Source organism: Callospermophilus lateralis, chromosome 6 (assembly GCF_048772815.1).
Source record: "Callospermophilus lateralis isolate mCalLat2 chromosome 6, mCalLat2.hap1, whole genome shotgun sequence".
Taxonomy (NCBI): Eukaryota; Metazoa; Chordata; class Mammalia; order Rodentia; family Sciuridae; genus Callospermophilus; species Callospermophilus lateralis.
The window spans coordinates 11,125,393-11,150,012 of record NC_135310.1 but is presented as its reverse complement, the minus strand read 5'-3'; the positions used below and the strand labels follow the sequence as shown (position 1 = coordinate 11,150,012).

Below are 24,620 nucleotides of genomic sequence, written 5' to 3'. Positions count from 1 at the left end.
CAGCGTGACTTCCCAGTAGACCCCCCAAGGTGACTGCAGGTGAAGCAGCCACCTGGAGGGGCTTCTGGAGGTGGGGCTTCTGTCAGGGGGATTAGGATGGGTAAGGATGGACTGCCCAAACTCAGACTGCGGGTGTGTCCTGAGTACTGTGCGGATACTGTGTGTGGTGGCCCTACTCTGCTGTGGGGAGGCTGGGCACGTTTCTAGGTTTATTGGGCTATCACCAGTATGGCTCCTGGAGTACATGGGAAAGAGGTTTTGAGTTTCAGGAACCACCAGATGACCAGATTACTAATATTAGCATTTTTGTCTGGCACAAAGAAATAGCTGTAGTTTTTAGGTGATTATACGTATTAAAGGTAATATCTCTGGTCAGAAAATAGTGCCATTCTCTCCCAATTTCTTATACTATGTCTTGAGCCTGGAAAAATTCCTCCTGACCACAGTGTTTGCTGCTGGAACAGATTTTCACTGATCTTATAAGAAACATGTTTGAAAGGAAATAAAATATGTCAAGTGAATAATTAGAAATCACATTTCTCTATAATAATGTGCGGTATTTCTTTTAAATTTAACATATTTATGAAAATGAAATCATTGTGGGATAGTCTATGATATCTGATTTTCCTTCTAATGGTAATACAAGATCATTTTCCTAATGTAGAAATAGAATAAAGTCCAATTTCAGGACTAATAAATATTCTGACCTTGTTATCTCATTGGTCATGGATTGGAGGCCCCATCAATTATTTTGCACCTGGTAATGTAGCAGAACACTTAAGTGGCTTTTGTATTTCTATAAAGTCAACTGCAAAAGTGTTTGGAATGGATCATATAAAAATATTATATATTGTTTTGAAGGAGATAGTTATGATTTTGTGATTATTTACTTTCAGATGCATACTTTAGAATGCCTGATTTTATTGTTTTGTTAATGTTAATAGAGGAGATAGTTGAAGGAAGTGAAATGTTCACTTTGTTAAAAATTCCACATTAAACAAATTGTCTTTCCTATTCTGCTTCTCCCCAGGTATCTTTCTACCAGTGATTTTAAAATGTCAACATCCTGTGTTTTTTCCTGACCAATCTTTTGGGACTATTTGGCACATGTGATTCTACCTGATGAAATAAGTTGTAGGTCATCTTTCTCAAGGGAAAGAATTAAATTATTTTCTCTTTGTACATAAACATTTCTTAGAAATGTTTTTATATTTCAGGGGTTTTAGTATTTTATCCAAGGCACTATTTCTTTATACCACCTTAAGCTCATGTTTTAACTATTACCTAATATCATAAGTCATCATAGAAGTTAAATTTATGTGCTAAGTTATTCAAAATGAAGGACTCCCTGCCCCTGCACTTTTGCCTTGAGTATATGATGTCTCTTTTGGTAAACATTATATATTCTAGTCAAGTTGAGCAGCCCTAATAAAACAAAACAAAACAAACAAACAAAAAACCCCCAAAACTGGAGTCAAATGCTCCAAAATCCGAAACTTTTTAAGCCATGACATGATATCAGATTATGGAACATTTTGCAATTTGGATTTTGGATCAGGGTTACTCTTCCAGTATTGTATATGCAGATACCCTAAAAAATGAAGAACTCCCCAATCACTTAACACTTCTGGTCATGAGCATTTCCGATAAGGGATTCTCCACCTGTAGTTTCTAAATTAATGAAAACCACACAGATTCTTAAAATTTCCATTTTTAAAACTAGGAAGACGGCATGTGCATTTCTTATGTGCAGAATTCCTGTCTTGTCCACCGCTCCCTACTCTACTGCCTCTCCCCTGACTTTGGGCTGATCTCCACATTTGACTTCCATGCCCCTCCTCAGTACTTCCATTCAATGACAGTATCATTAGAGTGGATTGTGACTAGTGGGCCAAACTGCAGGTTCCCTAGCCCTAACCTTAACAAGCACTGTGCTGAACTGATCTTGGAAATCTCACCAGTTCTAAGAGTGCACAATCTGGCATGGTGTAATTAGGCTCAGCCTTCCAGGAACAGGGGAATGAACCCCTCTTCTTCTTCTGGTACCACTGTGTTGATCCAGATGACGGTGGACCATAGGTATTGGGAATTATGTGCAGAGTTCTCCCTTCCACTCTCCCCAACCCCTGGCTCAAACTGTTTGCAGAAACATAATGCAGGGCGTTTGTGTTTCAGCTCTTGGGCTTAGCTGTTCCCTCAGTTCCACCTTTGCCCATCTGTGAGCCGAGGTGGCTAGTAGGAAATCTTTTATTGGCCAGGACTTCTCTATTATAACCTCACTCCCCATTTGTTATGAGCACATTCCAAAAGTCGGGGGAAAAATTAAAATGAGCATGCACATACGAAGCCTGTTCTGTCCCTGGATAGTAGGGACAAAGACCCCCTAGGGGAGGAGGGACAAGAGGGACACCTCATACAGTGAGGTCTTAGGTCTGGTCTTCCCGTGGGACTGTTTGTTCCTAGACTTTGCAGTCTCCTTAATTCCCAGAGTTTCATAGGAAGAGACCTATGTGGGTCTTGACCACAATCTGTGGAGAGTTTGACTCTTCCATTATCATTGTTACTGTTTTTCTCCATTCATACATTTTCTCCATATGTCATTTAAATTTAGAGTTTGATAGATTAATGAATAATACTTTCTCCCTTAAAAAAAATCATATGGAACACTGAGACTGTATATTTTTAAAATAATTTTAAAATAATTCAGGTTTTGAAATTTTCATTTTTGAGGAGGTAGGTGGTTTTTCATCAGCTTAGTTGCCAAAATCATTTTCTCTCATCCTCTCCTTTCCTGTCCTTTCCTTTTGATCAGGAGAGAAAGGGTATATAAATAAAAAGGACACAGAAGCAGCTACCCCCTTCACCCTCAAAGAGTGTACTTTGGATGGTTGGCAGCAATACAGTCCCCTGCTCCTTTGAGTTTCATTAAAAAAAAAAAAAAAAAAAAAAAGCCCCCAAACCCCATTCTGATTACACAGTGTCTTCTTATACATCAGAATGTCAGTGGGGCCTGGGATGCAACTCAGTGGCAGAGTACTTGCCTGGCACACAGGAGGCCCAGTTTCAATCCCCAGCCCTGCCCCCACCTATGGGACCTTATAAACAGATACAATTTTTATGTAACAGTTAAAAATTTAAAAGTTGAAAAGGAAACAATTTCAAAGGCTATATTTAAATACCAGATGAGCAACTTAGAGTGTGGTGTGAGATCCTCCAGGCAGAAAGCGGCCTGCAGTAAGTGGTGTCTCTCTTGGGGTCTCATCCCTCCCCATCCAGCTCCTCCTGAACACAGTACCATCACCAGTCTCTCCACTGGCTCTTTAACACTTCTAGTTCTGTTTTGCCAAATTATGATTTTTCTCTACCTCACAGCCCTACTTCGTAAGTAGTTATCTCAGAACATTCTTTAACCTAGCATTCCTGGTAACAGCTTCCAGTGATGCGGTTACAAAGTTGACATTGCAGCCTCAGCAAAGGTTATCTCTTTAAAATTCCCTAAAATTCCCCTTTGGCGCGTCCATTTTAACAGCTGGTTTACATAGGAAAGTGGTGAAGTTCTTGGCTCTTTTGTGCTGTATTAAGACAGAGAGGTCTGGCCGGAAGGACAGAAAGGCAAGAAGCTCCTCTGCAGCCCTGTTGGTTCTGTGTCTTGCATATTTTCTGTTTTACTCTCTAGTAAATGGTGTTCTTACCTACCATGTGTTTGAGGGCCAAGTGGGTGGTTTTTAAAAATGTGAACATACTGTAGCCTGACTTTTTCTTATTTTAAAGTCTTATTAGAATCACCTGCTGTTCTAAAATGTGCATGAAGTACTGTTATACCACTATGACTTTAGATTTTGTAATCTTTTTTGATTTAAAAAATTGATTATATTTACTGATTCAGAATTACCTGTGATAGTTTGGGCAATAATGAAACAAGAAAGATGGAAAATCCAAATTGCTTTCCAGTGCAATATATTCATTACCAAGTAAATGAGCTCACAAGTGTGCTTTCTCTGGCCAGCACTTCGTTGGATGGAAACAACCAGATTCCTGTGAGGAGGCAGCACAAAGCTTTTTATTTTCAAGTAGCCTTTTCTAGGAAAGCATTGCTTCTGTGAGCAGAACCAACCTATTTATTGTTGTAAATTGCCTGGAGATCCATGATTTCTCTCTATAGACTGTGACCACCATAGGAGCTGTACCTTATGAAGTCATCTTGATGTTATATCCACAGTTGTGATTTAAAAATGACTGCCTATATTTGGTATGGAAAATACTTATTTTTTAATTTGGTTTTTAAATGTAGATATTGGTAATCTAGATGTCAAAGCTTTTACATTAGAAATGAGCATGACTGCTTACACTATTAAAATCCTTTTCCTGCCTGTCCCGGTGGTAGACACCTGTAATCCCAGCAGCTCAGGAGGCTGAGACAGGAGGTTCATGAGTTCAAAGCCACCCTCAGCAAAAGCAAAGCACTAAGCAACTCTGTGAGACCCTGTCTCTAAATAAAATATAAAATAGGGCCAGGGATGTGGCTCAGTGGTCTGGTGCCCCTGAGTTCAACCGTGCCCCTCCACCCCAAAATCCTTTTCCTGCTTGTATTATTATACAAATAATGCATGTAAATTCATAGGTGAACTCTTTTGCCCCTAAGATGGCTTATGAAAGATCTTAGAGCACCTTTTGGGTGTGGGTTCTGTCATCTTCAAGAGTAGGCTGTGTGAATCAATACTCTTTGGCTACTCAGGACCTCCTTTCCCCTGCCATATAAAATTTAAATGCTTTGGAAATTAGCAATCTTGTTTAGCTAAGAATTTTAGAATCAAAGTGAATGTTACACACACTTTTCCCTCTGAATCTGCACATTTTTTTCCTTTTATGCTTGTTTTTTATTAAAAACACAATGTAGACTTTGTAGATCCATGGTATCGAATGCCCTCAATGGATCCTTGGGAAGAAGGTGTTTTAAAGTGTATAATTAGGGCACTTGAGCATAAAACTACAATTATACACTTGTGTGTTAATTTTGTGTACAGTAAGACTTTAGTTCAACACTAGTTGTAAATGAGAGAGAGCATTTTGCTGCCAGTGAATGCTTGCGTTTTATGAATGCTTAACTGAATCTCCTCTAATTGGCTGACCTGGAAAGGAAGGTGAAACATTTGTAGTTAGATGTAGAGGAGAATAGGAAATATTACCAGAGGTTTCTTTTTAATGGTAACAGAAAAGAGTAATCCTGCCTTGTGCCCAGCTAGGCTTACTGCTGCTCTGGAATCATCTGTGCTCTTTAGCTGCTGTTTCCCTGTAAAAGTAACAGAGTGAAAGCAGTTCACAGCACAGCGAGAATGACCAGGAGATGGAGGGAGATAGACAGCAGTTGGTCAGGGACCTTTGATGAGGGGGGAAAGAAGGCTTGGATGCTGTGATTGCCCTCTCTGGTTGACCATGCGTTTGTTATCAGATTCTATGTGTGAAGCTTGAAGGAGTTAGTTTTTATGAAAACTAAAGGATATATCACTTTACAAATTGGGAATAATGTTGCAGAATTTGTTACAGTAAAGAGACAGTGTAGACTGGAAATGTTAATATGAGAAAGATGTAAATAAATTCATGGATAATAGACTCATAATGGTTATTAAGAGGAAGTAAAGGCTGCTCAGGACATATCCCTGATTTCTTGAAATTGAGGTTATGAGAGGCACCACCATTTAGTTCCCACTAGTATAAAGAATAGTCCCTCTGAAGAACATTGGTCTGACCTACTATTTGCTTAAGTTGTGATTTGCTAAATATAGAGCTCTTGAATTTAGAATAAGCAATGAAATTTGTAGGCAATTAGTAATTATATAAAGAAATCCAAGCAAAATCATATGTATATTATTTCACCATGTTTATGTTTTTAAAATCTTACATTGTGTGTACCTGATTTAAAAAGTTTGATAAACAAGTTTGTTATTTAAAAAAGACTTATAATTGATACAAATGAGGACTTTTAAACCCTGTTTTACAAATCAAAAGAGTAAATTTATATTCTGATTTGAAATTTTAAAAAATTCTAAGCTAGGGGAGGCTAAGCGATCCCGGCTATGTTGGTTGGTTGTCAGTCTGTTAAGAGACAGCAGTGTTGGTGGTGTGTAAGTTATCTGCTAGGAATAACTGGCAGATGACAGTGTTCCTAGAGCACAGCCAGCAACTGCAGTGGCCCCGTGGTGACAAAAGGGTCCTGAATCTAGCTTGTTGCTGTGGTTGCCATCCAGTCAGTGTGAGACGCCAAATGACCCTGAGTACTTTGCCGACACTTTTTCACCTGGCTCAAAGGCAGCTGGGCAGAACTGGAAGGAACTTAACTTTAGTGTACCACGTACATAATAAGCACTAAAAGTGTGTAATTGTTGACTCTATCTTGTTTTTCAAGCATGAGGAATTATTTTTAGGAAATTGTGGAATATTTGTTTCCTTAGACAAACTTAAGAATTAAGATTTGTTTTTCATTTTAAAATAAGAAAGTATGTTTGGTGGGGAGCGCCAAAGTTGTTTTGAAGTCTCAGTTGGGAACTTACTTAAGCAACTGTAGAATGGAGCAGTTGTAAGAGCTTGACCTTGTAAACTTTATTTATTACGTTCTAGCACATTATTTTTTTTTGACTGGACTTGTTGACATAATAAAATTTCCTCATTCAATTGGTTTGGCCACGCATCAGCTTAGCATCTGAATTTCTTGCTGTGGGGAATTTTCAGTCAGTCTTCTAGGCATGAAAAATAGTGTTTGATCTTTCTGTGAAATCAGAAGCCAACGGAATTTGCTGCATTTGAGTGGAGCTGTTGTGAATGTTAAGACTTCTCGTGCTTTTTTGACTTCCCAGTTTGTAGAATTTACTTTGAAGGGCCAAAATCTATGATGAAAAACAAATAAAAATCACAGAGCTTTCTGTTGTTAGAAATAAATTATTATAATATACTTTTTGATTACCCTTAGATAGCAGCAGTAAATCTGAATTAAATTGCATTTTTCCCCCCTGGATTCATGAAAAATTCTGGATATGCTTAAAGAATGATAATAATTGGTAAGTAGTCTTTTAAGGTATTAATTCTTTACAAATCACCCATGTTTTCATCTCAAAATAGCATTATTTTATAGTACACATACATATACATACATAAATATACCTGCTGCCCCTTCCACCCCACCTCAGCAATCTATGAAAGCACTTTTTTTTTGTTATGTATACATTGTCTATAGTGATCATTATTTTAAATGACTGTAAAGTGTTTATTGAATTCCTCATTCCTCAATCAATCTATTGATGGACTTAGGATGTTTCCATATTTTGAAGCAAATGTTTACTTACTTGCTTCATATTTTTTCTTAAGATAAATGTCCAGAAATAGAATTCTGCAGCAAAGGGGTATTGTATCTATAATACTGTGTTTTGCCTTAAATATTTGAATATGCATATTCACCATGATTATTTCAAAATGCCCAATTGCTCTGTAATGTTTTGGATTGCATCAGGTGAAAATGTGAGAACTCTGTGAGCATCTACGAGGAGTTATCATTATCCCAGTGGAATATTTCCTCTAGGCATCAGTTAAGGCAGGCGCAATATAAGCAGAAGCATTAACCTGTGTTGTAGGCTGTGGAGGAGGTGAGGCCGCAGCCCAGATGCTGCTTCTGCACTGAGTCCATGTACATGTTCTGCCAGTGTTGTTCAGGTACAGTTTACTTATGGGATAAAATGCCCAGATTTTAAGTGTGTAGTTTGATGAGTTTTGACAGATGTGCACATCTATGAAACCACCATCCAAATTAAAATCTACAATATTTCTGTCATCCCCAGAAGGTTTCTTTGTGCCTCTTTCCAGTCAGTCCCTGTATCCCACAACTATTATTGTGATCTCTATGACAAGAAATCAATTTTACCTGATTTTGAACTTCATAGAAACAAACGTATTTGAAGCTGATGTAAAAATTACATAGAGTCTTTCAAAAGAATGGAATTCTATTCCTTACCTTATACTGTGTCCAAAAGTTAACTCACTGGACCGTAGTCATAAATATAAGTGCTAAAAACACTATAAAGCCATAAAACTCCTAAGAGAAACCTTCATGGAATTGGATTTAGTAGAGGTTTCTTGGATGTGACAACAAAAATATAGGCAGTGAAAGAAACGATAGATGAGATGGATGACATCAGAATTAAAACTGTCTATACATTAAAGGATGCTATCAAGGGAGCAAGAAGACATCCCAAGGAATAGGATGGCACTCCTGCAATTCAACAACAAACAACCCAATTAAAAATTGGGCAAAGGACTTGAATAGACACTTTTCCACAGAAAATGTACATTTGGTCAATAAGCACAGAAAAGATGCTCAGTCTCATTGATCAGTAGGGAAATACAGATCAAAATCAAATGAGATGATAACATTTCACACCCATTAGGAAGGTTGTTACGGGTTGAGGGGGCAATAGAAAATAACAAGTATCATTAGGGATATGGAGAAATTGGAACCTTTGTGCCCTGTTGGTAGGAATGTAAAACGATACAGCTGCTGTGGAAGACAGTATGGCAGTTCCTCAAAATTTAAACATAGGAGTACCATATGCTCTAACAATTGTACTCCTGGGCATATACCCAAAGAAGTGAAAGCAAAGTCTCAGCGTCTTGTAAACCCATGTTCAGAGCAACATTATTCACTATAACCAGAAGTTAGAAACAACCCATGTGTCTATCAGTGGGTGGATGGATAAACAATATATATGGTATGTACATACAGTGGCCGTGAAAAGAAAGGAGATTCTAACACATGCGACACCATGGTTGAATTCTGAAGACACCGTGCTAGGTGAAGCAAGCCGGCCAAAAGGACAAATGTGTGTGTTTTCCACTTAGGCGAGAGTAAGAATAACAAACTCATAGAGACAGAAAGTTGAACCATTGCTGCCAGGGGAGGTGTGGGGGAGAATGAGGTAGAGATGCTGTTTCCTGGGAACAGCTTGTGTTTGGGATGATGAAGTTTGAAGATGAATGGTGGTAGTAATGGTTGCACAGTGGTGTGAATGTACTTAATGTCACCGAACAGCACACTTAAAAATTGTTAAGGTGGTAAATTTATGTACATTTTAGCAAAGTGAAAAAAAGAAAGCAGTAGATCTTTAAATTTGGACCGGTGAAGTGCTCATTTCATTATATATCACAAAGTACTATGTCAAAATTGAGAAGTGGGGAGTTTTCATCATATTTTAGGACAATGCCAAGTTATTTCTTTTGTTCATAGACTAATGTAAGTAGATTACTTGATACAGAGGCAACAAGTCCAGGTGGAAAGTGAGTTGTGTAGTACTAATGCTTCAAAAGCTCACGTCAGAGAGGATGGTGGGATCCATGCTGGCTGTCTTCCTGAGCCTTTATGCATGTAGAGTTGGACTAGACCCTTCTTGAGTTCAAGGCAGAAGCTCTCAAATTTACTTTGTTGGCCGTGAAATTTATGTATGTATTCCAGGAGGTTCAGTCAGCAAACATTTCACTGAGCTTTTCCTAGAGGTCAGGCATTCTGCATACACTGATGACCTCAACCAGGAAGGCCTGTCCCAAGAGGTCACACTCCACAGGATGGGGCGGGATGCCTATGAAGGTGAAGAGATCCTAGGTTTCGTGGCAGACAGCCCCCTGACTGTTCAAGAATTCACAGATCCTATAATTTACATATGTAGTCTGCTTTATTTTTATAGTATGCTTATTTTTCAAGCTTTTTTGACAGTAGAACTAATTTTGTGAGATAAATGAGTGTCCCTCATGGAAGCCACAAGGAAATGCTGGCTTAAAGTCCTTGGAGTTACAGACGTAGCAGCCTGTACAGATTCATCTTTGTGGAGAACACACCGGTGACTTGCTCCATCTGAATCCCTCCCAGGGAGAAGATATGGGTCTCTGGACCTAGTTAATAAAGCAGTGGACAGAGCCGCACTCTGGAAAGGACCATCCTGAAGGGTCCCTCGCCTGTGTGTGTGTTAGCTCCCCTCTGCGTCTTCCTTTTGTGTGATAAAGGGCACAAGGTGGATCCAAGATCTTTACTTTAGAATGTAAAATGATGAAATAATTTAAGCACAGGAACAGGTCAGAAACAAATATAGCACTTTGTGCAACTATACTAAGATTATAAGATTATTGATTTTGCTATCTGTGTTACATGCTAGGCATGCCCTACCACATTCCCAGCCCTACTTTTATTGGGGGGGGGGGCATAGTGTTACTGTGGTTTGAACCCAGAGGTGCTTTACCATTGAATTATATCCCCAGCACTTTTTTTATTTTGAGACAGGATCTTGCTAAGTTGCTGAGGCTGGCTTTGAAATCAAGATCCCCCTGCCTCAGCCTCCCCTGAGCCGCTGGGATCACAGATGTGCACCACTGTGCCTGGCTACATGTCTTTTTTTTAAAAAATATCTATTTTTTAGCTGTACACGATATCTTTATGTATTTATTTTTATGTGGTGTTAAGGATCGAACCCAGGGCCTCACATGTGCTAGGCGAGCGCTCTACCGCTGAGCCACAACCCCAGCCCCTACATATCTTTTTTTTTTTTTTTTTTAAAGGAGGAAAATGCATGGCTGAAGTCTCACCCTGTCTGTTCCCTCTTCCTTCCCAGAGAGAGACATAGATTTCCTTTTTGATTCAAATTTTGGTAGCTTTACTGCAGTGTGGTCATAAATAATACACAGTCTAGTGATTGTTGTAGTTGTCCTGAGTGGTTTAGAACTAAGAAAAGGAAAAATGAAGAAACTCTCAGTAGCCAGAAGAGGCCTCACAGAGCTTGGGACAAACCTACATGTATTCCTCATGGAGCAGTCCTCTGTGCTGCTGTCACTTGGACAATGTGTCTGGGCTCCTCAGGTCTCAGCACCTTGGAAATATATCAAGAATACTGGGGTTGGGTTGAGGGCTGAGGTCAGAGTGAATAGCGGTGGCCTGTTGGTGAAAAGATGGCAGAACTAACCAAGCCAACAATGGGCTCTGATGACTTCCTTGTGAATTTTATGCATGTGATATAGATTGTTCAGGTTAAGAAGTCTGAAAAGTACACATTAGAGCTTTGAAAACCTTGCAGCTGGAATGATTAAAACAAAACTAGTAATAATCATTAAAGACTCAGACCTTAATCCGGGCATGGTGGCACATGCCTGTAATTCTAGCGGCTCTAGAGACTGAGGCTAGAGGATCATGGGTTCAAAGCCAGCCTCAGTAATTTAGCAAGTAATTTAGCAACTTAGCAGGACCCTGTCTCAAAATAAAAAAAATAAAAAGGGTTGAAGATTGGATGTAGCTCAATGATTAAGGAACCCAGGATTCAATCCCCGGCACCAAAACAAACCAACAAACCAGACCTTAGTTCGGGCACCTACAGGAGATATTTATTATATTAAGAAATAGGGTTTTAAAGGTTACTCTTAGAAAATAGTTTAACAGGTTAGAGACAGCCCTATAATTTATAAATTTAAAAAGTAATAATAGTATCTGCATAAACTTCAAGGTAGGATTATTACATTTCTGACCACACTATTAGTATGAATTAATAAAGAAATTATTAATAATTAATAATATAACCCCATTTTGCAGTTGGAGATTTATGACAAGTTTTGTGATTGACCATATTCAGATAACTAAGGGACAGTGGGAATTGGGTTTCTATTCATGCATTTCTAACCGAGATCCACTGGAGAGCCAGTTGTACATCATCTTAGGTTTCCTCATCCCAGGCTCACAGAGAGAGGTGTCAGTGAAGTTGGTCCCAAAGGAATGAATTAGACCATATACTTTAGAGGATGACAGATCGTTTTTGATGGCTAAAGATAGCAACTAGGGCTCCTAAGCATGGTTTTAGATGGTTTTACCTCTGTAGTTTGCTTAGTTTTGCTAGTTATGGTAGCTCTGTGGATGATTTACTTGTGCTCTTCCCTAACCCCCTGGCCCCCTGACCTGCCCCAAACATCCCAGAGTTAGAATGCATAGTAAGAGTCTAGTAAGTGTGTTCTGGTGTTAGTAGGTTTCTGCAATATGTCCTCTTGTTGTCTTGCTTGGCAGGCAGCCCCCCACCCAGCAACACTTTGATATTGTGCGCAAGGGTTTCCATAAAGCAGCAAGTCAGCATATTCAAACATAACTCCTAGGGGAGTTGCTGGCTGCGTTGACTGAGCTTTACAGTCATTTTAACACTAGCAAAAGTGTTATCCTCACTGCTTCAAATCAAACTGCAAAGATGTTCGTGTGAAATATAGTATTAGATATCAAATCAAACATAGGGTGTTGAACGGGAGGATGTGTAGTGTTCTAGCAAGAGGAGTTGTATTTTATGGAAATTCTTTGGCTTGGTTTGTGGCAGGGACATACATGCATTATGAAATATCAAGCTGAAAAATAAATAAAAGCAAGGAATTTAACCGTGCTGTTAAATGGCTTTTCATTGCAAACTCGTCTGCTCTAATGTTGCAGGCACCTTGTGAGCCGTGGTGTTCGTGATAATTGCTGATAAATTTTAAAAATAATCTGGATTACGTTGAAAGAAATACTGTACTAATTTGTCTGAGAAATTTTCTTCCTTTGTCATTCTTTCTTTTCGCTCATTCAGTGTTTCTATATTGAATTTGACTTTTCAGCGTGTATCTGGTACTCCTTAATTTCTTGAGTGTGTGGGCTTATGGGGCTCAGGTTCTTGGAGTTCCCAAAGGAACCATATTGTGGTATTAACAGAATGACTTCACCATTCTTGGCTCTGGAGTGTTCTTTACTGTTCTGATATCTTGTTTTTCTTTTCCTATCTTGCTCTTTTAATTAGGAGGAAAAGAAAATCAATAGACTTCTTATTTTAAAACACTTAAAAATACTAATTTTTTAAAAATCTGAAAATACTATTAAGGGTCTATTGATTGCACAAAGAAGGATTTTCCTCTGAAAAATGCTTTAACAAATATTTAGGGTCATGTAAATTAGAGATGGAGAAGACTGTTTTGGCCGTTTTGGTCTATTTCTCTCATTTATATTGGGCTTTATTATTTATTAATTATTATTTCCTGTTTTATCAACTAGATATGAATATATTTCCGTCAGGAACCTGAATTGGTGGTTTGATACCCACAGTATTGTTTTCTATGTATTTGCATTGGTCAGTTTTCCACCATTAGAAGAAATACCTGACATTATCAACTTAGTGAAGGTTTCTCTTGGTTCACAGTTTTGGTGAGGCCAACCCATCATGGCAGGAACATGCGGGTGGAGTAAGACTGCTTTCCTCGTGGTCACGAATGAAAAGAGTGAGAAAGGTGCTGGAGTCTCACAGTCCCCTTCAAGGGCATGGCTGCAGTGACTTTAAGACCTTCCACTAGGCCTCCTCTCTTACACAGAGGCCTCTAACACATGGGCGTTTGAGGGACATTTAAGTCCAAACTATAAGCTGTATTGCTTTCAAAGGGTTTCATTTGATGGTAAAGGAATGCATTTCTTTTTAGCAAAAATAGTGAGTGGAATTGCTAATGTAAGTGGCTCACGTCGTGTTAGGAATGTAATTGGGATGTTCTAACTTTAGTTATTCTGAACTTGGAAACAGACACGCACGGTGTGATGCACTCAAAACACAGGCATCCTACAAAATATCAATGAATTAACATAGATTGTGTGAATTCATATTTACACTGTTGCATGGGAATGGACTTAACATAATACTTCTTTGACTTTCTTAGCCGAGGCATTTGTAAAATATCAGTATTAGCTTTTTTTCTCACTAGATTTTTATGGCTTTCTCAATACTTGCTATCTGATAAAATATGATTTTTAAAGGTAAAGTCAAAAAATTTTTTACTTCATTGATAGTATGTGAAGAGAAGGCAGTATGTTGATTTATGTAATGAAGAGAGGATTAATAATATTGAATTCAACTGCTTACAAGAGCTCACACCATGTTACTGAATTGAAACCATATTTGATTTCATTTAATTGCACATTTTGATTCTCTCATTTGCTTTGCTTGACTTTTTGACAGATGCCACCTCAGTATGGACAGCAAGGTGTGAGTGGCTACTGCCAACAAGGCCAACAGCCATATTACAACCAGCAACCCCAGCCCCCGCATCTCCCGCCCCAGGCGCAGTATCTGCCATCCCAGTCCCAGCAGAGGTACCAGCCACAGCAGGTGAGCATAGCCCATTGCCTTCCCCAGCGCTTGTTTTCTCCTCCAGGCCTGTGTTCAGAGGCAGATCATGCTCTGAAAAATCTTTCTGTCCCATTTTAATAATTGTGCTCTCAGTAGAAAACAAAGGTAATTTTGAGAACATGCAAACCTATAGCCTAATCTAACTCCCTTCCTCTTTCTTCCCCCCCACCCACTTATTCCTTCATTCTTTCCTGCATGTGTGAGATTCAAGAGTGGGAAAAGTGACTAGTTTAATAGCTGCTTGCATTTCTGGTTGGTGACAGTAGAAACTGTCACTCATTTCATGTTATTTGTCATTTGCCTTCTAAGTCTTTCAAGAAAGTGCTCTGTTGTTGTGTAAGGCTTGTTCAGGAAAAGGGTTTTTGCCTGTTCCTACTTGTTGGCACATGCGTGATATTTTTATCTTGACTTTTTATTTAGGTTTGTTTTATTATTAAGCGATGCTGGGTGAAAATGTTGCTTATAAACAGAAATGTAGCTTATACACAGATAATTACTTCAGTAATAATATATTAAAATACTAATGGGAATCATCTGCGTTAAGTAAAAAGTTTCTACTTTAAATTAACCTCATTAAAATACTGTTTTATGTTATTGGGCAATATATTTGAGTTTATATGATTAAGAAAAATAGTACATGTGTATTTGGTAAAGTGATTGAGTTCCATGTTGTCTTAGAGACTGTCCCTTAGGTGTGAAGTGCAGTGAAGTCCTGAGCAGGGACTCTTCACTCTGAACACAATGCGATTGTCATAGCTCTGCCAGTCATAAGCATCAAAATGCAGCTTTCCATTTTAATCTTTCCCCCTCTTCTCTCTTTTTTTGGGGTAGAGGTAGTAAAGAGAAGATGTGTACTTTTTCATTTTTAAAGAGCTTCTTTTATAGCTTGAATAGACTGTTGATCATAAGCCAAAACTAAAACTACATGGAGCTTAAATTTTGGTCAATTTAGTGAATTTCTTAACTATTTTCTTGGATTTGTTGGAGTCAGCGCCCATGTGACTTTGATTACAGGGTTCTAAAGAGAGTTTATGACTTTAAGCAAAACATGTTAAAACCGCAGGAAAGATTCAAGATTCTGTACAATTTTGCTTCCTGTGTGTGTGTTTGCAAAATTTTGGTAATATAGCTAGGATTATATAGAACCTCTATCAGTAGGGAGGTGCATTATCTCAGAGCTGTCTGGTCTAGCTTTTATTAAAGTGTGTGAATGTTTTAAAGCACTTCAAATATCAGCTCTTTTAAAGTGAAAGAGACTGGTATCTGGGGTTTCCATAGAAAAGTTATAGGCTTTTTCAAGGGGCTTTCAGAGACTTATTGAACTTATCTGTAGACATAGAATGTTTTGTCATGTCATCAAAATTTAAGGACTCAGTAGAGAGATTACATTACTCATTTTACTCTAGTGTGCTGAAATGAATCTCTGATTGTAAAACCAGTTTGATTAAGGATTCTGAGTGCCTGTCATTTCCTTCAAGACCAAGCTCAAAATTTACTTCCTTTATGAAGCATTCACTGATGACTTCCAGCAGATGGCAATTAGTTATTTAATATCCTTCACATTTAAATATTGAAAGCACAGTACAGGTAGACTCTTACTGTAATGAATACTGTTTTAATGTGCTAAATTGAGGGCTGTCTTGTGCGTTGATCGTACCATTATTTTATTGATTCAAATACAGTAAATTTTATGGTAAGAAATACTAGAGAATCATGATTCTTATGAATATGATCATTTTTATATATTCTGAATTTTGAATAAAACCAGAATTCCTCAAAATGTGTTAAATTTTTTTTGTGTTCAAACTCGAGCTATAGAATATCTGAGGGTTTTGTTTTGTTTTTTTTAAAGTTTTATTATACTCCTGTTGGATAAAAGGGTTGAAATTGAAGATATTTAACTGACTTAGTCAGATGGTCTGATTTGACAGGAACAGTCCTGGTGTCTAGGGAGATAGAAGGCCAGGTAGATCTGGGACGTTCCCCTCTAAGAAATGAGTTCTAGTTTTGTAGATACAGTTGGTATCTCTGACTCCAAAATAATACTCCAAAATCAATCCTAAAACAAAATAAAAGATACTAATAGAATATTATTACAACCAGGCCAAATTTTAATAAAGAACTTAGAATACTGAATTCATGTACATTTAAAAACCTAGTAAATTCAACTGTATTTAGTTTGATCAATCAATATTTCATAACAATAAGAACATTCTTTCATACAGACTTTCTTTCTCTCTCTATAAAACCTGTTGATTTCATAGAAGGCACTCAGCAAATAATGACTTTGGTTAAAATGATGTATACAATAGCTAATTTTAGGGTTCATTAAGATACCTACTTCGTATTTTTAAAATTTTTTTTTGGAGGGGGCCAGTACTAGGGATTGAACCTAGGACCTCATACTAGGCAAGGACTCTTAACACTGAGCAATATTCCCAACCCTTTTAATTTTAACTTGGGTTTTTTTTAAATATATTTATTTACTTTAAAAAATTTTTTTAGTTGTAGGCAGACACAATTTATTTATTTATTTATTTTTGTATGGTGCTGAGGATCAAACCCAGTGCCTCACATGTGCCAGGCAAGTGCTCTACCACTGAACCACAACCCCAGCCCATTAACTTTTATTTTTAGACAGGGTTTCCCTAAGTTGCTTTTGCTGGCCTCAAAATTGGCAGTCCTCCTGCCTCAGTCTTCTGAGTAGTTTGGATTATAGGTATGTGCCACTGAGCCAGTTGGTAATGTGTTTAATGTTTTGGTTAATCAACACATTCATTTGTTTCAAAAATTTTAAAAGTACAAGGAAAAGATACAGAGAAAAGTGCCTTAACCATCCTAATTCTCCTTAACCCCTTTACCACCTACCTTGCCCTTTTGCTAGATAACCATTGTATTAGCTTATTGTATGTTTCTCTGGAGATTGCAAAATGCCATATTTTAATTTTACCCTGTTTTTATACCAAATATGGTTTATGTTTATGGTTTTTATATTTGTTTGTGTTTTGTTTTTTGGTCATCTCTCTCTCCTACTCATTTAAATGGATTTTCTGGAGCTCTCTTTAAAGGAGAACACGAGTGATCCCTCAATCTTTTTTTTTTTTATAGAGTTATTCCATTTTGTGGACATACCACAATATGTTTAGCTAGTTCTCTTTGATGGTCATTTAGATTATTTCAATTCAAACAATGTTGCCCTGATAAACTAACTATGTGCCATTTCATAAGCACAGTAATGTCTGTAGGACAAATTCCTGAAAGCAACTTGCTGGGTCAAAGTTTGCTCTTCTGGAAGATATTGCCAGGTCTCACTCCACAGAGTCCGCCAGTTTATACTCTGCTATTTAGGTGTGAGAGGACTGTTCTCTGTACATAATGTGGTGTGATTTTATGAAAACCTCTGGATTTTTGCCAATCTGATAATAGGGTTTTAGTTTACAGTTATCTTGTTATGATTGATGATGAGTGTAGTCTTATTTGTTTAAAAGCATTTGTGTTTTCTAATTTTCGTGCACTGTAAATTTATTGTCTTTTTATCTTGATTTTTTAAATTCAGTTACTGGTCACTTGAGATTGGTTTTTGAAAATTCTTTATTTATCGATTGGATATTATTTGTCTTTTGACATTAGTTATGGCAGGTTTTTTTTGTAATGCAGAAGGGTTTTTTGTTTTAAAATTTTCCTGTGGGCTGGGGCTGTGGCTCAGTGGTAGAGCGCTTGCCTATCACGTGCGAGGCACTGGGTTCGATCCTCAGCACCACATAAAAATAAACAAATAAAATTAAAAAATTTTTTTCATGTAGTCAGAGTTATTAATCTCTTGCATGATGTCTGGATTTTATTTATGGTGGGAGCTCAAAAAGACCTCCCACACTTTTAGCAACTCTCCCATATAATTTTTATAGTGTTTTCATACATTCAGTTTTTTTTTAAGTTTATTATTATTTTTTTTTTTTGGATTTTTTTTCTGGAGGGGGGATACCAGGGATTGAACTCAGGGGCACTTGACCACCCAGCTACATTCCCAGCCCTATTTTGTATTTTATTTAGAGACATGGTCTCACCGAGTTCCTTAGCACTTCACTGTTGCTGAGGCTGGCTTTGAATCCGTGATTCTCCTGCCTCAGCCTCCACAAACTGCTGGGATTACAGGCATGTGACACAGCGCCCGGCTCATACATTCAGTTTATGTTTCACTTCTTGCAGTCTGGGAAGAGAGAAGAGGGTTCAGCCTAATGTGCTTTTTCTAAATGGCTTTGGTTATTTAACCATCTTTTCATATGTAGATTATCGTATTAGAATTCTTCAGAGAAAGAAAATGTGTGTGTGTGTGTGTGTAGGGTTATTTATAATAACACTGGCAAGTCCAAAATCTGCAGTGTGGCTGGGTGGCTGGAGACCCCAGAGAGCTGCTGATACAGATGAGGTCAGAAGGCATCTGCTGAAATCCTTCTTCTCAAGGAAGGCTGGTCTTTTTATTGTAGTGTGGTCTTCAGAATAATTGCATGAAGCCCACTCACATTATGGAAGACAATCTGCTTGACTTAAATCACCCTTCTAAATTGTTAAATCCATCCAAAAACACCCTCCAAATTACCACACAAAATTAACTTTTGCAGCTGTCTTCCCTTAACTGATTGGAAATGTCACTTTTATCATTTGCTGAATTTTATTTTGTGTTGTGTTTAGGGTTATTCTGGGATTTCTGTTCTTTTCCATTAGTCCTTCTATTAATGCACTAGTACTTTGCTGATTTAATTATCGCTCAGTATCTGATAAGATTAGTTTATTATTATTCTTTTACAGAGTTTTGTTGCTTATTTTTTTCATATACACTTCATTTCTTACTATGCTTTTCCCTAAGAATTTTGTCTTCTTGTTGTTATTATAATTGGGTCTTTTCTTTCATAATATCTTTTTCAGTGAAACAGATGGTACTTGTAAAAGAAAAGTAGTAAAACAAATGAAGGTACTTACTCAAATGATTTTTTGGTGGTGTTGCAGCCGATTGACCAAAGGCCATAACATAAAATTGGGTTTATGTAGCTTTGACTGTTGCAGGCTAGAAAGGGTGCTGTCCCCAGGAGCCTTGTGGAAAGATTGGGTTTGAGGGCTGTTTCATAGGGTCTGGTGTGTGCTAGATAGTTTTAGGAAGGATTAGGGAAGTGAAGGCTAGTCCTAAATTGACTACTCTCAAGGAACAGGGGGCGTTTTGAGGGTTGGGTGTCAGACAGGAGGAGGCTGTCAGTGATAAGGAAGAGTTAACGAGCAGGGATGTTAGGTCTTTCCACTGCCTGAAGGTGCCCATCCTGGCCTGTTTCTGCACTGGTGTGCTGGGACACACCTACAGCCCGCGTGTTCTCACAGCCCTTCTTGTCTTGATTGCACACATTCCCATGCCACCATCCCTCCTCCTCCTGAATGACACTGCATTTCATTTCTCCATTTGTTTAGGTAGTTTTTAATTTGTTTTATAATATTCTTCAAAGAGCTGCTCTACTTTGCATTAGGGTCATTCCTGTATGCTTTATTTTTGTAGCTGTTGTATACAGATGGGATGACTCTGGGTAATACCTTTTGTGTGTCTAGCCAGTTCTTGTTAATGTTAGTAATTCTCATAGCTTCTTGATTTTCTTAGGTTTTTCATATTTAAAAAAAAGTACTTTATAAATCCCTACCTTCCCACTTCTTTATTTTTTATTCTTGGTTGATGCATGACCAGCCTCTCCAATTAATTGCATAGTTTAAGAGGACTGACTGGCGATTCCTGTATTTTCCCTGGTTAAAAATGAAGGCCTTCAACATTTTGTCATTAAAAATAATGTTTATTCTTTCTTGGATCCTTCTTTTTGTAGCAGATTACTGTTGGCTTAGGAAGTCCCCTTCTTTTCTAGTTTGCTAAGATCTATTTTTTATGATGAATGCTAAATTTCATGTGTTTTTTGTTATCTCTTGAGAATATCACTTTATTTTTCCCTTATAACCTGTCACTGTGGTAAAAGTACCTTTTTTTTTTTTGGTTCAAAAGAGTGTTATTCCAGAGAACCCAGCGTCATGATCTGTCATCTTTTGAAATACACCGTTGGATTAAGTTTAGGAACATTTTTTTAGGTTTCTTGGATTGTTATTCATGGATGAGATTGAGCTGTAATTAACTTTGTGAGGTTTTGGTATCTGTGCTGTGGAGCTTTGTAAACTGAATTTGGGATTAGTCTCTTTTCTAATTCACTGGAAGAATTTTTGTGAGATTGGAATTATCTGTTGTTGGAATGTTTGGTAGAAGTGATTGTAAAGCCCTGGTATAGCCCTTGATTTTTAGCTTTTGTTTCATCCTTGATTTTTAAACTCATGATTTCATTTTGTCAGTGTGTGTGTGTGTGTGTGTGTGTAATTATAGGCATAACAGGGTTATAAATTTCTTCTTGAATCAGTTTTTTTTAATGTGTATATATATGTAGTACTATATTTGAGGAATTTATCCATTGAAAAATCAAATTTTTCACCTTCATGTTAATAAAGTTTATATTATAATAATATTTTAATCTCTATAGCATTCAGAGTTAAGGCATTTGAGTTAATAATGCTTTACTTATGTATGTATGTATGTACGTACTGGGGATTGAACCCAGGGGCACTTAACCACTGAGCCATATCCTCAGGCCTATTTTGTATTTTATTTGGAGACAGGGTCTCACAGAGTTGCTTGGTGCCTCACTTTTTGCTGAGGCTGGCTTTGAATCTGTGTTCCTCCTGTCTCAGCCTCCAGAGCAGCTGGAATTAAAGGCATTCACCACAGCGCCCAGCTCGTTTTTTTATTCTTGATAAAAGCTTTTTCAAAGCAACTTTGGTCTTTGTTTTCTCTAGTATGTGCTCATTTTAAGAAATTAATTATGTTCTGCTCTTTTCTTGGCTACATCTTTACCGATGTTTATTTTTCTGTTCTTTTTTCACTCAAATTAATACTTATTTGAATCTTTTTATTTCATGAAGTTAACATGAGACTAAAAAATTTCCTCTTAAGTACTCTTTTCTCTAAATCTCTTTAAAATTTTTGATATTCAATATTTTTGTTATCCTTGAGTCAAAGAATTCCATTTCCTCTAATTCTTTGTGTTTGAAGGTGGCTTCATTGGGTTTCCTTTCTGACAGAGGATTTGCCAGTTGCCTGTGTATGCCAGTCATCTGAGGCCATGTTCCAACTTTGATTTTTGTGAAGTTTTTGTTACAAAAATTCTTCACATGCAGATACACAGTGATATAATCAGCACACCTGTGCTGTCCCTTAGCTGTCCTATCACTAATGTTTTGCCATATTTGCTTTTGTGCCTCATCTATCTACTTTTCCTCCAGTCTTTCATGCCCTGCTTTCTCGAAAGTATTTTAAGTTAGATTCGTAACATAGCATTTCACCTCCATATAGTTCACTCTGTGAGGTCTATAAAAAGTGAGGGCATATTCCCATATAGCCACAGTTCTGTCACCTTGCCAAATTGAATATAATTCCTTTCATCCCCAGTTGTCCTCAGAATGCCCTTAGAATACATTTGTTTCAAGCAAAATTTAAACAAGGTTAATAAATTGATTTAGTTTTTAAGCCTTTTGATCTAGAACAGCCCATTTCCCCTGCTTAATTTGTACCTTGACAGGGAAAACTGGGTCAGGTGTCCTGGCTTTGATTATATCATTGTTGGCCTTGTCTGGCTGTTTTCTCTTCGGGTGGCTGAACTTGTTGTCTATTTCCTGTGCAAGTAGGCCCACGGACTTGAAGATAAACACTTGTCTGTGGTTGTTGTAGATCATGTCCTCAATATCGAGGTGCTGCTCTTGTTCAGAGCAGGAGGGTCTGTGCACCCAGTTGGTGGGAAGGGCCCCCAACTTCCAGCTTCTCAGTGGCCACCAGCTGCCTGTCTTCGGCTGAGGCCAGGAGACCTGGGGATGCAGAGCAGCCTTCCTTCCCCTTTGCACCTTGTCCAAGTTCCTTGCCCGCACCAGTGAGCCAGGGAGGTTTGTTACCGTCGTTTCTGCCTGACCTGGTGTGTGTGTGTGTGAGTTAGTTAGTACACCTTTTCTTGTCATTTGTGTAACAGCAGGCGGAAATTAAATTCTGTAGCACAAGTCAGTTTCTCTTGCTCTTGGGCTTCATTCCTTGTATTCACTCATAGGTTTTGGGGCCATTCACATCCATGCCAAGTCCATGACCCACCTAAAGGATGAGAAAAAGTGTTTTACCCAGTACTGTAGATATTCCATCAGTAGACAGCCAGCACATCTGATCTCCACACTGCGGGAGCTGGGGCTCTTAAATTTTTCTAGTTGTTTATTTAATATTTTATTTTAATTTAAAACTCCATAAATGTAATATTTATTACAAATAATTTAAACATATAGGTAATACTCATTTTACAATGAAATTTTTCTAGTGCCTCTTTATTTTAAAAGAAACTTCATAGATAATATAAGCTAGCTACACATAGAATTTCAACTATTTTAGAATATGGACTTATTTTATATAGAAAATAAAAATAATATATAATACAATATTAAGTAAATGATCACTCATGGTCACGTTAGACTTTTTTTAACATTTGAATCAAATGGGGTATAATTTCTCATTTTTCTGATTGCACAGGTTGCAAAATCACATTGATCATACAGTCACCTATATACACACAGCAATAATAATGTCTATTGTATTCTGCTGCCCTTCCTATCCCCCTCCCCCTCCCCTCCCCTCCCCTCCCATGACATCTCTCTACCCAATCTAATGTCACATTAGACTTCTGAGACAAATGCTTGATGACTGTGGAATCAGTGTGCCCTCGACAGTGCAAGACGAGACTGACACAGGTGTGTTATATCCATAATTCACATTCCCAAGTATGGTTTTCAGTGGCAATGCCATCTTTTAAAATGGGAAGTAACTCCTGGAAAAGTTCTGAACAAAACAAAGCATAATCTTTTCTCAATATACATGGTATTTTATTCCTGGAAAATTCAGTATATGCTAAAATGATTTTCAGAACACTGTTCTTCCACATGAAATGGAGCTGGTTTCCAGACTTAAATAATGAGCTGTTTGTAAATCATGTCCTCAATATTTAGGTGCTGCTATTGTTCAGAGGAGGAGGGTCTGTTTGTTTTTACATGTACGTGAATGTTGAGACTTGTGAAAGTGGAGGCATGATCTGTTAGGTCCATGTCTCCTGCTCCTTATGGGATTATCCAGAACTCCTGTCATAGACCCACTAAGCCTCATTGTATTTTTTTATCCTTGTGACAAACTGCTCCCTTGAAATCTTGTCTGTGTACATAAAGTTGCATGTTTCCTTAGTTTTTCTGAAATACATACATGGCATGAGTTATCATACAGAATTTCAAACACCAGTATGCCCTAAATGTCATGGAAAGAAACTAGGAAAGAACAGAAAGTCTTTCATTTAAAAAAAAAAAAAAAAGTGCGTTTTCCAAAGCAAATGCTCAGGCACTTCTGTGTTAGAAGACTGTGAGAAACAGAAGGTTATACCCCTTGTGTGTGGTAACCGTGGGCCCCATAGGATGAAGAGAAGTGTGGTTCGACCAATTCAAAACCTCAAAAAGACTTTCAATCCACGGGGCTGATTATCATACAATAGTAATTATATAAGATAAAAATATAGAGGAACATTTTAAATAACATGCTGACAGAATTGTTTACCAAAAAAGGGCAAGTTTTCCAAAAGTATGAAAATTACCTAAGTTTATAAATAAAGTAAGAATATTTTCAACTATTAAAACTTTTGTTTCTTTTACCTTATTTATATTTTCTAAGTTATCTATAATTAACATGTGTGTAATATATTTAAATATTGTGTAAAGGGTACAACACTGATTAAAAAACACAGTATAGTACCAGTTCCAGCAGTGCAACAGAGTAGAAACTCTGAACATCACTATTGCTCAGAGATCTGCAGTGGCCCCGGTGCGGTGGAACATGCCTGTAATCCCAGTGGCTCAGGAGGCTGAGGCAGGAGGACCGCAAGCTCAAAGCCAGCCTCAGCAAAAATGAGGCTCTAAGCAACTCAGTGAGACTCTCTTTCTAAATAAAATACAAAATAGAGCTGGTGATGTGGCTGAATTCAATCCCTGGTACAAAACAAACCATCAAAAAAAGATCTGCAGTGGTGTTTAAGTTTTTGAAATTCGCTAAAACACAGTCATTTTGTCCTGTTTCTCACTTGCTCATGCCACTCTTCCTCCTTACCCCGTCCACACACCTAGTGCCTCCTTCTGATCACCCATCACAGTCTTAGGAACCCAGCTCCCCACTGATTCAGAGCCCGGTGGGAAGAGGGGGAGGAGACCGGTCTTGAAACTCATGACCCTGACTTCAGAGGACCCTTGTCCTGTTGCTCTGTGTTTGCCTGAAGCTGGTTGACATTCCCGCTG

At 37.9% G+C, this 24,620-nt stretch overlaps 1 protein-coding gene across 3 annotated transcripts in view; it reads left to right on the top strand.

Moving 5' to 3' along the window:
- The window catches only part of Arid1b (AT-rich interaction domain 1B), a 402,089-nt gene that overhangs the window by 99,530 nt on the left and 277,939 nt on the right, over window positions 1-24,620 (top strand). For all 3 annotated transcript variants that reach the window (XM_076858093.2, XM_076858094.2, XM_076858092.2), the window contains exon 3: window positions 14,025-14,174. In XM_076858093.2, the coding sequence (XP_076714208.2) occupies window positions 14,025-14,174 (150 nt within the window). The remainder of the gene's footprint in view (window positions 1-14,024; window positions 14,175-24,620) is intronic.